Below are 12,637 nucleotides of genomic sequence, written 5' to 3'. Positions count from 1 at the left end.
ACTGCTGGCCAGAGACTTCCTACTCTTAGATGGCAAAGGGAGTCCCCACTGGAGAAACACATTCCCATGACTAGGCATTCTCCTGACTTGGCCAGACTGTGGTGGACAAGAAGCAGGACCTCATCTCTCCTATGCTGTACCCAGACAAGATCGCCATGGAAACCCTGTATTTAATCAGCTGCGCTTGTCTGATACCCGAGAAACTCGAGTTGTGGCTGTTTACAGTACAAGGAGCTTGATAGTCTCGAATGTGGAAGTCAAGAAATACAGTTCCCTCCTTCCTTCTGTCCCCCTGCTCATGCTCACCCCTCTATTCCTATTCCCTTAGCTGCTGTTTGCATGCTGACAGCCACACCCCCCACTTTACACCCATCTCATAATGTGCTCCAAAGCTTGCATCTCCCTCTCTCCTGAGGGCATCTCTGAAAGTCTTCCAGGGACTCAAGCTCAGTGTGTCCACATTATCTCCCACAGCCAACATCAGTACCACGAGAAAGGCATCCCTAATAACTAGGTCCCCTCCTTTCTCTGGTCAGTCTTTCTTCTCCCTGAAATCAATCACCAAACCCTATGCATTCTGCCTCATAGCCTTGTACCTTTCCATTTATCTCCTCCACTAACAACATTCATGTGAAAACTTATTTATATACAAGAACAGCCGAAGCCTATTACCTAGATCTTCTCCATTCTCCCCACCTTCAACTCGTGTTCATTACCTACCCCAAAGTGCAAAACCATGAATCCAAACAAGTCCTATCCCCACTTAGTCAATATTGTCAAAATGTAACACTAATTCTTTCTTGGGACTCTGCTGCCCCAAGTACCTAGATGTCACCAATTAGTTCAAACATCTATTTCTAAATCCCTGCTCAGCTTTTCCCTCTATGTAAAGTGATTCTTTCAAGATTCCCTTGCCAACACACACACACACACACACACACACCAGACATATTCACATATATATACACACACACCACATACAACACACACAATACACAACATACACAAACATGCATACAACACACACAATATATACACATAACACACATACACAGCAGACATATTTACATATAATACACAAACACACACTGCATACAACACACACAACACACAACATACACTAACACACATACAACACACACAATACACACAACACACACACAACAGAAATATTGACATATACATACACACAAACACACACACAAAAGGCATACTCACATATACACACACAGAACACACACACACACACAAAATGACACACACATGTGGGGAGAATCGGAGGAAAATGGAAAGACTATACTTCCATGCATATCCCTAGCCTAAGTCCTAGGAAACTCAACTCAAAATAGTCCTAGGACCAGAAGCATTGTCACTTTTTGGGAATTCACTAGAAATAAGCATTCTAGTCTTCCATTCCCCCAGACCTCTGCATGTTAAACCCATGTGTAGCTCCCAGCAGTCCAGGCTTTTAAACTGACAAGTATTTCTCAGGTCTGTGAAAATCAGAGAGGCACCACCCTGCTGCATGTTACCAGAGTCCCTGGAACTTACCTTTGGTGGCCCCCTATTTTCCTTGAAGATTGATTGCCTGTGGGGTTTCCCTACCACCACAAAGCCTGCTGCATCTCCCTGGACACCCAGACTTACTCCTTATGTGAGTGTATCCTGCAGCCATGCTGTGACTCTCAGCCCTACCAAAAGACTCATCATTAGCATAATTGTTCATGTGTTTATGTACCTTGACTTGCTCAGAGCAGGCATACAGGAATGTAGGGAGCTATTATCTCTGATCGCCGCAGCATTGTCTGGGACCAGGCAAGTGACCTAGCCAGTGTGCGTTAGTGTGGACCCAAGCTTTCCCACTCTTTAGTTTGTGGTATTTTCTTTGAAATGCTGCTTCCTCATTCCCATGCGGGGCACTGTCTTAGTTATGGTTTCTGTTGCTGTGATGGAACACCATGACCAAAAGCGAGGGTTTATCTCAGCTCACACTTCCCAGTTAGGGTTACAGTCCTCACCAGAGAAGGAAGGACAGGAACTCCAGCAGGGCAGGAACTTGCAGGCAGGCGCTGATGCAGAACAGAGGTCATGGAGAGCTGCTTACTGGCTTGCTCCTCGTGGCTTGCTCATCCTGCTTTATAGGCTGGGTCCTCCCCCATTGACTACTAATCAAGAAAATGCCTTAAAGCTGGATCTTACCGAGGCATTTTCTCAGCTAAGATTCCCTCCGATCAGATGACTCTAGCTTGTGTCAAGTTGACATATAGCTAGCCAGGACAACTGACCCTTGGTCAACTTGACACACAGACATCACTTTCCAACTATAAACTTTCCTTTCTCATGTATCCCCAAGATGTCATATTACTCTAAATATCACAATTTAAAACATAAATAACTTTAACAGGCCCATGCTTCTTACAAATTCAAACACATTAAACGTTCAGTCTCTTAACAATATCCAATCTCTAAAAAGCCAAGCTTTCTTTTAAAACTTTGAAGTCTTTCAGCTGTGGGCTCCTGTAAAAAAAAAATCAAAATTAAGTTAAATGCTTTCTTCAAGAGGGAAGAACCAAGGCACAGTCTTGATCTGAACAAAGCAAAAGCCAACTCCAACACTGTAAACAACTCAGTGTCCAATGGTCTGGGGTTCACTCACGATCTTCTGGGTCATGAGTCACTTCTCTGGATCTGCCCTCTGCAGCACAACACAGGCCCACTACTTCAGACCACGAATATCCCTACAGAAGTCAAACTTCCCAGTAGAGACCTTGTCACTTCTCTGGATCTGCCCTCTGCAGCACAACACAGGCCCACTATCTCAGACCACGAATATCCCTACAGAAGTCAAACTTCCCAGTAGAGACCTTGGTGCTGGTGGTGTAGCTCAAGTGGTACAGTGCCTGCCTAGCGTTCACGATGCTGGCGACCATCACCACATGAGCAGACTGTGATGGCTGCATCCGTTATCTTCTCGAGTAGGAAGGTGGCAGGAGCATTAGGAATTGGGAGTCATTTTTGACTACAGAGTACACTCAAGGCCGGCGCAGGCTATATGAGATTCTAAAAAGAAAAACTGGTCATCCAGAGTTGGCTTTCCTGCAGAGATTAGATAGTGTTCGTGCCATTTCCGCTGCCTATCAGAAGGCGCAATGAGATCATCTTCATCTTTGGTATTCAGGGTGGATGACTGAGGAAGCAGGGATTTGTGGAGCAGAGGAGTCTGTGGCTCTCCACAGAGCTGGGACATTTTCCAGGACAAAGAGAGTCGCCTGTATTTACCACCCACTGGCATCTGAAACCTTCTCCTCCCTGTGCCCCCCCACACATGGTAGGGCAGCATGCACAGGCGCCTGAATTGTCTGAAGTCTTACTCCCCCCCCACACAAAGGTGGGGTGACAGCAGTGTCTGTCTGAGCTGTTAGTATCTTAATCTTCCTCAGGCACTGTGAATGCTGATCCTGAATTCACCTTTGAAGTTCCTGGAGAAGGACTGCATAATTTAAAAAGCTAGAATATTTTACATCCGTTTTGAAGCCCTTCAGAAATGTCTGAAGAGGAACAACGTGTCCTTTCCAAGCGGAACTGATGTTGAGTCTACAGCAGCAAATGTGGCTATGGTGACAACAAGGGAGGAAAACAAACTCTTTGTCTGATTTAAGATGCTGTTCCTTTAGATTAGGCTGTCTGGTCCTCCCCCCACCTCCCAGCCCCCCACCCTCCGCCACACACCTTGTTTTCCCACACCCTCTTCCTCACACTGACAGTCTGAATTATTGCTGTCACTGCCTCTTTCACTTCAGAGGCAAATGGTCCTCCTGCCTCTCCCTTGCATGTTCTAGACAATCGATTCCGTGTGCTACTTCATCTAAAAAGAAAAAAACCTTTTTTTTTTGCAGCAGAGTTTGTACCAAGAATTGAGTGTCCCTTCTGCAGGACTTTCATTTATTTATTTATTTATTTCAGAATATTGCTGTTTGCAAGGCTGATCCTTTGATACTGAACATCCAAGTATTGGCCAAAGCTCCTCTAGGCAAAGATCGTGTCTTATAGTTCAGAGAGCACTTGGCATTGATGGAAGTTCAAACCAGATCACTAACCATAGCCATAGCCATAGCTAGCAGTTGCTGGCAGGCCAGGCTCCAGCTCTGCCTTCTTCAGCTATGCTGAAGAAAATCATCTCTCTGAAGCCAACCTTCCTCATTTGGAAAAACCAAGACAGCCAGACTCACCCTGTGCCTCCTGCAGGCTTTTTTATATGACTCATTTTCAGACATCGTGAACTGGGTTTTTGCATTAACTGAAATGTGTTTATACAAGTGGCACGTCACATCAGTCATAGTTTATTTACACTGAATTTGAATATTATTTAAGAACTTGATTGGGATATTAAAAGAAATTAAGGAAAAGCTATCCTGTGTTGTTTCCTTTGCACAGCTGTGAAGGGGAAAGCAGAGAGCACCAACTCACACACACTTCCTGTGCAGTCACACCGTAACTGCATCCTGTGCAAGTGATACCTGTAACTGCATTACTATGCAGTCACACCGTAACTGCATCCTGTGCAAGTGATACCTGTAACTGTGCATTTCTGTGCAGTCATACCTGTAAGTGTATTCCTGTGCACTCATACCTGTAACTGCATTCCTGTGCAGTCATACTGTAACTGCATTCTTGTGCAGTCACACCTGTAAACTACGCATTCCTGTGCAGTCACACCTGTAACTGCATTCCTGTACAGTCACACTGTAACTGCATCCTGTGCAGTCATACTGTAACTGCATTCCTGTGCAGTCACACCTGTAAACTACGCATTCCTGTACAGTCACACCGTAACTGCATCCTGTGCAGTCATACCTGTAACTGCATTCCTGTACAGTCACACCGTAACTGCATTCCTGTGCAGTCACACCATAACTGTGCATTCCTGTGCAGTCACACCTGTAACTGCATTTCTGTGCAGTCATACCTGTAACTGCATTCCTCTTCAGTCATGCCTGTAACTGCGCAGTCCAAGCACCAGCTAAGCACTTTCCAACTTAGCAGTAAGATGCTTTATCAAGACATGCAGTGTCCCTGCAGCTTCTGGGTTCTCTCTCTTTTGCTGCTGGATGATTTAAGGCCTAAGACACATTCTAGGTGTTTCCAGTCATGTGAGCACTAAGAAATACCAAACTTAAAAGACAGACATAGATTGTTGGCTTAAAGATGAGAAAATGTATAACTTGCCTGATCTACAACTATATTACAAGCCTATCTGGGACCTTCTGGTTCGTCAGATTTGAATTAAGGAAAAAACAGAAGATGATGTATTCAAGGCATCCTAGCCCATGTGCCAGAAAGGACAGAGATTTGATTTTACTCTCAAGGGAAACACATTTTCTGAGAAACAGTATTTATAGGAAGCAAATGAATCTGAAAGGGCCCAGGGACTGTGGCCCAATTTATAAGCCACTGTCATTTGGTTAGATACTTGATATAAGAACTCCCTAACGCCGGGCGGTGGTGGCATATGCCTTTAATCCCAGCACTCAGGAGGCAGAGGCAGGCAGATCTCTGTGAGTTCGAGGCCAGGCTGGACCGACAGCCTCCAAAACAATACAGAGAAACCCTGTCTCATAAAACAAAAAAAAAAAAAACTCCCTAACAGCTGGAGACATGCACAGAGGTTAGAGGTTAAGAGCACTGGCTGTTCTTCCGGATGTCATGAGTTCAATTCCCAGCAACCATGGTGGCTTACAGTTGTCTAAAATAAGATCTGGTGTCCTCTTCTGGCGGGCAGGCAAACATGCAAGCCAAACACTCTATACATAATAAATAAAATCTTAAATAAAAAAAGAAGATCTCCCTAACAAACTCAGTACACACAGTTGCTCCTTATGTTTAAGGGCCTTTTCACCGATTTTTCATGGTCTTTTGAGGTATCCCTCTGGTGAAAAGAATTAGAATTGCGAGGGACACTAAAGGCACATGCTGATGTTGTACAGAGTTGCCTCTGTTCCAATACTGTAACCAGCAGCTAACTAGACTTCAGACCCCCTGGATTTTGGAGGCATACAGAAGATGGGGCCTACGAAAAGTGGGAAAGATTTTAATGTGGGCACCGCAGGAATGGCTGCTTTTTCTGTGCAGTTTAGTCAGCCAGAGACATGAAATTCTCAGGTCAGTCACATGCACTCTGACAGCCGGTCTACCATGCTGTTATTCGCTGAGCTGACACCACGAACCCCGTGGGCAGGAGTAACTTTTGTCTTTGTTTCTAAGCAATGTGTCAGTTGGTCTCTACTATGCAAAAACCCATCCACACATGGTGACTTAGAACAGCAATCTCATTCTGGGCTTTGCCTAGGCATTTGTTCTGCCTGAGACAGGTGAGCTGGTCTCCACGGTCAACTGCTGCACCTGGAGAGAGCTGTCACTCCACCCAGCAGCTGTATAGGCGAGCATAGGTACCTTTACCTTCCTGGCCATGGAGATGCTATTAGCTAGAATGGCAGCTGAGGCTAAGCTGCACGGCGGCGTCTCTGTCTCTGTCTCTGTCTCTGTCTCTGTCTCTCTCTGTCTCTGTGTGTGTGTGTGAGAGAGAGACAGAGAGAGACAGAGAGAGACAGAGAGACAGAGACAGACAGAGACAGAGAGACAGAGAGAGAGAGAAAGCACATTGGAGAGCAGAAAAGGTAAACTACATACACGATCTCTGACAACATAAACTGAGCTCATGTTTCTTTAAAAATTAACAGCCTAGCTATTTCTCCAGCTTGGCCTTTGCTATTGTTCTGATCTTCTAACACACTGGTCCTGTAATGTGACAGTTGCAGGGTATTCAAAACGGAGCCCAGATGGCTCAGCAAGTAAAGGCACCTGTAGTTAAGCCTGAGGACCTAAGTTTGATCCACTGACCATAATGCCCAAGGTACTTCTCCAAAGTAGTGACTCGGGAAGTCATAGCTGTCTTCAGCCCCTCTTCCCTATTTAATATTCTTTGTCCTGCCATTTTCTCCAAAGTGAATTAACATTATTAGTGTTTCTGGTGGAATTCTGTGTAGATAATTTGAGATATTTTGAAAAAGCACTTGCCTTTTCAGACAGCAAAAGCATTTTTCTTTCTATCGCAACTCCAGAGATTGACCTGGATTGCCATGGTGATAGGGATCATGAAGTTTCACAGATATTAGCTAGAAATAACGTCACTAAGTAAGGCATGGATTCTGTGTGTGTCAACGTCATGGCACAAGCTGCATCCTCTTCTCACTGGAGTGGGCTCTAATTGGATGGTTTACTATAAAGAGGATGGGGACAGCCCATGCTGCAATCTGAGGCTGTATTAGGACAGGGGACACTTGGTTTCTGACACTACACAGATAGGACTTTAGATAAAGTATAAGAGAGACGTAGGTGAAGGGAACTTCTTGGAGGGAACTTCTTGGCTATGCAGAAACTTTCTAGTAAGTTCTATTGCATACTCTTAACACACTGTAAAATAAGCTTCAGATTTGATTACTGAGAGAAGAGTATAAATACATTTAGGTGATCAAAGCCAGGTATCAGGATTAACGTGGCATCAACAGCAGCGGGGAGATGTTTTCTGCCAATATCAGAAATCCATTTAAGTCCAGAGAGTTGCTCCCCCACTCCCATTTTTCAAAGGAAAAGTTTCCTTCACGCACACAAGAAAAAGGTAATACACTTAAATAAAAAATCGTATAAGTATTCAGGGAAATCATATTTGAGAAATGCTAGCTTCATAAACAACCAATAGCACAGGAAATATTAAAACTTTTGTCACGGTCCCAAAGTTTGCATTGTTCACGGAAGAAAGCAATTTTTATAGCCAGCTACTTGACATCCTCGAAGCATCAGCTCTGTGAATGAATCAGTAGCATTGCTTCCTGAGGAGTCTGAACATACTGTAAATGCCTACTGTTTCATAACTTGGGGAACCACATATTAACACTATTTCCTTTGGCTGACCCTGTGGCACAACATACATAATTCAGGGCAAGCTTGTTTAGTAGGGATCGTAGTGGGGATGATTAAATGCGGATATGACAACCTGGTAACAACACCCTCTCTTTCTGTCTCACAGGTGTGCTGGAATGGCCATTTTGGACAAAACTGGTTGTGGTGGCCATTGGCTTCACAGGAGGTCTCGTCTTCATGTATGTACAGTGTAAAGTCTATGTTCAACTGTGGCGTAGGCTGAAGGCCTACAACCGTGTGATCTTTGTGCAGAATTGCCCAGACACTGCCAACAAACTGGAGAAGAACTTTTCATGTAATGTGAACATGGAAATCAAAGATGCTGTGGTTGTCCCTGTGCCACAGACGGGTTCAAATCCACTGCCACCTGCAGAGGGTGCCCCGCCTGAAGTTATACCGGTCTGAAGGAACTGGAGGGGAACTTCACCGAAGGATCTTTGCAGCCCCAGCCACTACGAACAGAAATGTTTCTGCTCTGGTGGCTTCCTTGTTTTCTCCGTTCCCCTACTGACTTGTTTGTCCTGACTTGGAGCAAAAAAGGAAACGAGGAGAAAATATCAAGTGACCAGGATCGCAAGAAGCAGAGCCTGCAGTGGTGTCTTAGGGAGTGAGTTCAAATGCTTCCAGTGAGGAAAGACTGGGCAGACATGAGATCCTCTTTCAAGTAGTGCAGAGGGAATCCTAGAACAGACTTCACATGCAGTGCATGCATCTTTGGAGGGTTCTGTACCGTTAGCCTTCTCCACTGGAAATGGCACACATCTGGTGTAAAGGCCCAAACCAAGTCACACCAGAGGCAAACTTGGAGGACCTGAGGTTTTTTTTTTTTTTTAACATGTTGACAGCTGATTTTTCTGGCTATTGTGAAGTCTGGTTATTTTGACAGATGCATGTTTTTAAATGGATGCAATACACATTTGAAGATAGAATGTTTGGAATTTTGTTTAAATTTAAATCATGAAGAAAAGATTTTCAGAGCATTGTGGTGTTTAGCTAGCAGTTTTTATTGCAAGCAACTATCATGCCGTGTTTCACCTGGTCCCTTTTACACAGCGCTCAACGATAGACACATCACCTGAGTTGCAAATGCAGATGTAAAATTTAAATCTCCTAGTGTGCCCCATTAGGAAAAGTAAAAATAGGTCAATTGATTTTTATAATTTATTCAACATTACATGTGCAAGTTATTTCATGTCATCAATGAAAAGTTATTAAAATGGCTGTCATCATTTTCTTGGACCAAGTCTTCAAAATCCAGCATGTGTTTGTGACACACTTCTACCTGAACGCAGTGTGTTGGATAGGATCTAATAAGGACACTGGACAGCAGAGGCCTCTCATTAAAAGCTACACCTGTCTCATTTAACAGTTGGATATTTCAGAACAGCAGTTCAGTGCGCTATTTTGTTCTGCTGTTTCATTTAAAAGTTGACTTACAAAGCACCAAATTAAGTATCCCAGCTTGAATTCAATGAAGGCACCACTTTTCAAGGAGTGAAAAAAACAGAAGTATAGGGAGTCAGTACGATCTGTAGCAATGTTATGAAATTAACTTCCCATGTAATACATATAAAATAGTCATGACAGGGCAATAAAAATTATAAATTTTGCTTTTAAATCCACATAAATCCACATGGAGTTTCAGTGTAACAGGCGAGCATCTTAACAAAGGCTCTCCACTATGTTCACAGCTGACAGTGTTCCCTTGCTCAGCTCAGAAGTAAGACTACTCCAGAGTCTATGGTGATGAGTTGGTTGTCGGGTCAACAGTTGAGCACTGTGTTCATATACAGTCACACAAACTGCTATGACACTGTGGTGGACTGGGTAAATAACCACATACAGTTACCCAACAAGGAAAGAGACCACAGTTTTCAAAAGACTTTTTGGTTAGCTGTCATTATTTATTGTCCTGAAAAGGCAGAGATGGCCATAAAAACCAAAGCATGGGCATCATGTTGCACAAATCTGGGTACCACATCCACGCACTTTGTAATTATCAGTGTGTTTGTTCTTCACGGATTATCAAAGGAAAAGGAAAAAAAAAAGGGAAGGATCTTTCAATGAGAAGAGAGTATGCTATTTGTAGTGATTGACATTGGGTCCAAATAGTCCCACCCTTAGAAATAACGACATAGTAAACAATGTCAAGTGTGAGTGTGTGTGTGTGTGTGTGTGTGTGTGTGTGTGTGTGTGTGTGTGATGTATATTCATGTATATATACAAGAGAAATGTTAAAAGTATTCAGTCAGGAAACAAAAGCTTAAAAACTCTTCTTTCTTAAAACTTGTGGGAGGGCTAAGGATTAAATATGCAGGGACAATACGAAGGGCATAATTAAACTGGAGCAGACCTCCAGAACAAATAAGGATTGGAATACATTAAAAATTAAAAAGACCCGAACCTTAAACTTGGTATTCAAGTTTTTGAATAGTTTCCATTTTAAAAATGTAAGATGAATATGAACAAAGGATGGATGTGGTGATTGTAACTCCACCCAAGGGGTTAGCCATCCTTCAGTTTTTCTGAGTATTTCCCATAGCTCTTACTAATGCATTTTGGTAGGTACACAATTGTAATCCCAGCATTTGGGAGGCTTAGGTTATCCTCTGCTACACAGTGAGTCCCAAATAGAGACCAGTGTAGGCTACATGAGACCTTTTTCCAAAAACAAAACTACCAAGGTTTAAAACTAAATTAATAAAGCCAGTATTGAAACCGTCTTTGTGCACCCATGTAATAATGGAGTTTTCACTTACTAGCACAATGAAAAGGTTTGGCTTTGGTGAGCAGACTTACAGCTCAGAGAAAAACTGCTTTACAGGATGGCATTATCTTGAGGCTTCGCTACCTGCTCCCACGCAAATTAAGTGAAACTGAAATAAAGCATTCAATTGTTGAGTTTACAGATTGTTGAAACTGCTGACACCGCTTTTTATAAACACAAAGTGAAGCTGGGCTATTAGAAATGGCATAAACCCGACATTGAAAATGCTTTCTATCGAGACTTGACATTTCCATTAGGTATTACTAAATATTCAATCGAAAAGGAATGAAATTAAAACATTTAAAAGTGAAGCCCGGGGTTGGGAGAGACGACTCAGTGATTGGACACTTTCTACTCTCATAGATGGTCCTGGTTTAGTTCCTTGCACCCACATGACAATTCACAACCACCTGTATCTCCAGTTCCAGGATGCCCAACACCTTCTTCTGGCCCCTGGAGGTCCCCACACATATATATGGACAGATACACATGTTAAAAAAATAAATCTTTAAAAAGTTAAGCCCCCCCATTCAGGTTAACTTTAATATAAGACAATAACAAAACCCTATAGAAATAAAGAAAAACATAAAGAGTCCCAATAACTCAGAACAATGTAATGCAGACATTGAGTTCTTCTCAGAATGTCCCCAGGATCAAAACCTCACCCAGAGCTGCTGCTTTAGGCAACAGTATCCCACAGAACCCTCAAACTTATTTTTCTCTTTTGAAAAGAGCCTTGGGTACCCTTCGAACATTTACACTTCTGCTGAAAAGTGAGGTCATTAACACAGTGACATCATTATGAGAAATCACAATGGGGGGTGAAATAGAAAGATCATTTGTTCCAACTGTCAGATATAATTTATCTTGCCTTGCCAATGAATACTTTGGGGGCAAATACTAAGGGGAGAACCTAAAACTTCCTGTTGTAATGGTTATAAAATGGCGTCCTTCCTTGAGCTCAATGGTGCTATTTTACAGGATACAAACGAAAGGAAGCTCTGTCGTTTGGGGCAGCAGCGCTTCTCCCACACCTGAAGAAAGCCCATGCTGAAATGGGAGAGAACATTCAAAGGAGAAAATGTTAAACTGTGTGCAATTTTTGAGATTGGGCATTTGTACTTTTTCAGTTTTACCTAATTGTCTTTCATTAACAATTTGCTGTTTGTGAGTAATGTGTGCTTAAGACAAACTAAGGAAACTAACTATCTGTGAAAGACTTTGTATATTAAACAAATGCTCCAAATCTTGGCTGTAGTTTCTCTACTTTCTGCCCAATGTACTGGAATTCCTAGAATTGTGTTTAGAGCATTCTAAACCTGGAATTCTTGATTTAAGATCTGATAATGGTCTGAGTTTTTAAACAGAAATTGAACATACTTACCTTATATCTAAAGTTATCAACCTCGTGTTTTTACTGGAAAATTGGGGGCCCCACCTAGGATGTCATGTTACTAAGAAAATTGGGGATCCCTTTCAAGGTACTTAGTCTTGTCAATAAAATAACTGAGAACAGACTCAGAAAAAATTTCCAGGACAATTTTATTAGACTTTAATCAACAATGGGGCAGGCAAGCTGGAAACAGCAGCAGCTGCCAGCAGAGGAGAGAGGGCTATGAAATCTAAGACAGCATGCCGCGTGATGGACGCCAGCCATTCTGAACAACGGCTGCACAGACATGTTGAGGGCTTTATAGTGAAAGTGAGAGCCCAAAGGGTGAGGGAAAGCATGCCCAAGTTTGGAACCATACTGGGGGAAGACAGGAAAAAAGAAAAACGGAAAAGTTACACCTTTTTCTGAGCGATGTGCCAACCTAACAGAGCTTCATGGCAGCTCAACATTGACTGCTCCTGGGCCCACCTTTCCGGGAAAGGAAAGCACATTACCTCATT

The 12,637-nt window shown here is 42.9% G+C and overlaps 1 protein-coding gene across 9 annotated transcripts in view; it reads left to right on the top strand.

The window, feature by feature from the left end:
* Window positions 1-11,990, top strand: part of Marchf1 (membrane associated ring-CH-type finger 1) — a 789,032-nt gene extending 777,042 nt beyond the window's left edge. For all 9 annotated transcript variants that reach the window (XM_040742223.1, XM_040742224.1, XM_040742222.1 and 6 more), the window contains one exon: window positions 8,084-11,990. In XM_040742223.1, the coding sequence (XP_040598157.1) occupies window positions 8,084-8,382 (299 nt within the window). In that variant the 3' untranslated portion in view covers window positions 8,383-11,990. The remainder of the gene's footprint in view (window positions 1-8,083) is intronic.
* Window positions 11,991-12,637: the final 647 nt, after the last annotated feature.

Source organism: Mesocricetus auratus, unplaced genomic scaffold, assembly GCF_017639785.1.
Source record: "Mesocricetus auratus isolate SY011 unplaced genomic scaffold, BCM_Maur_2.0 Super-Scaffold_6731, whole genome shotgun sequence".
Lineage (NCBI taxonomy): Eukaryota > Metazoa > Chordata > Mammalia > Rodentia > Cricetidae > Mesocricetus > Mesocricetus auratus.
The sequence above is the reverse complement of the archived record's forward strand: the minus strand, read 5'-3'. Positions and strand labels throughout refer to the sequence as shown.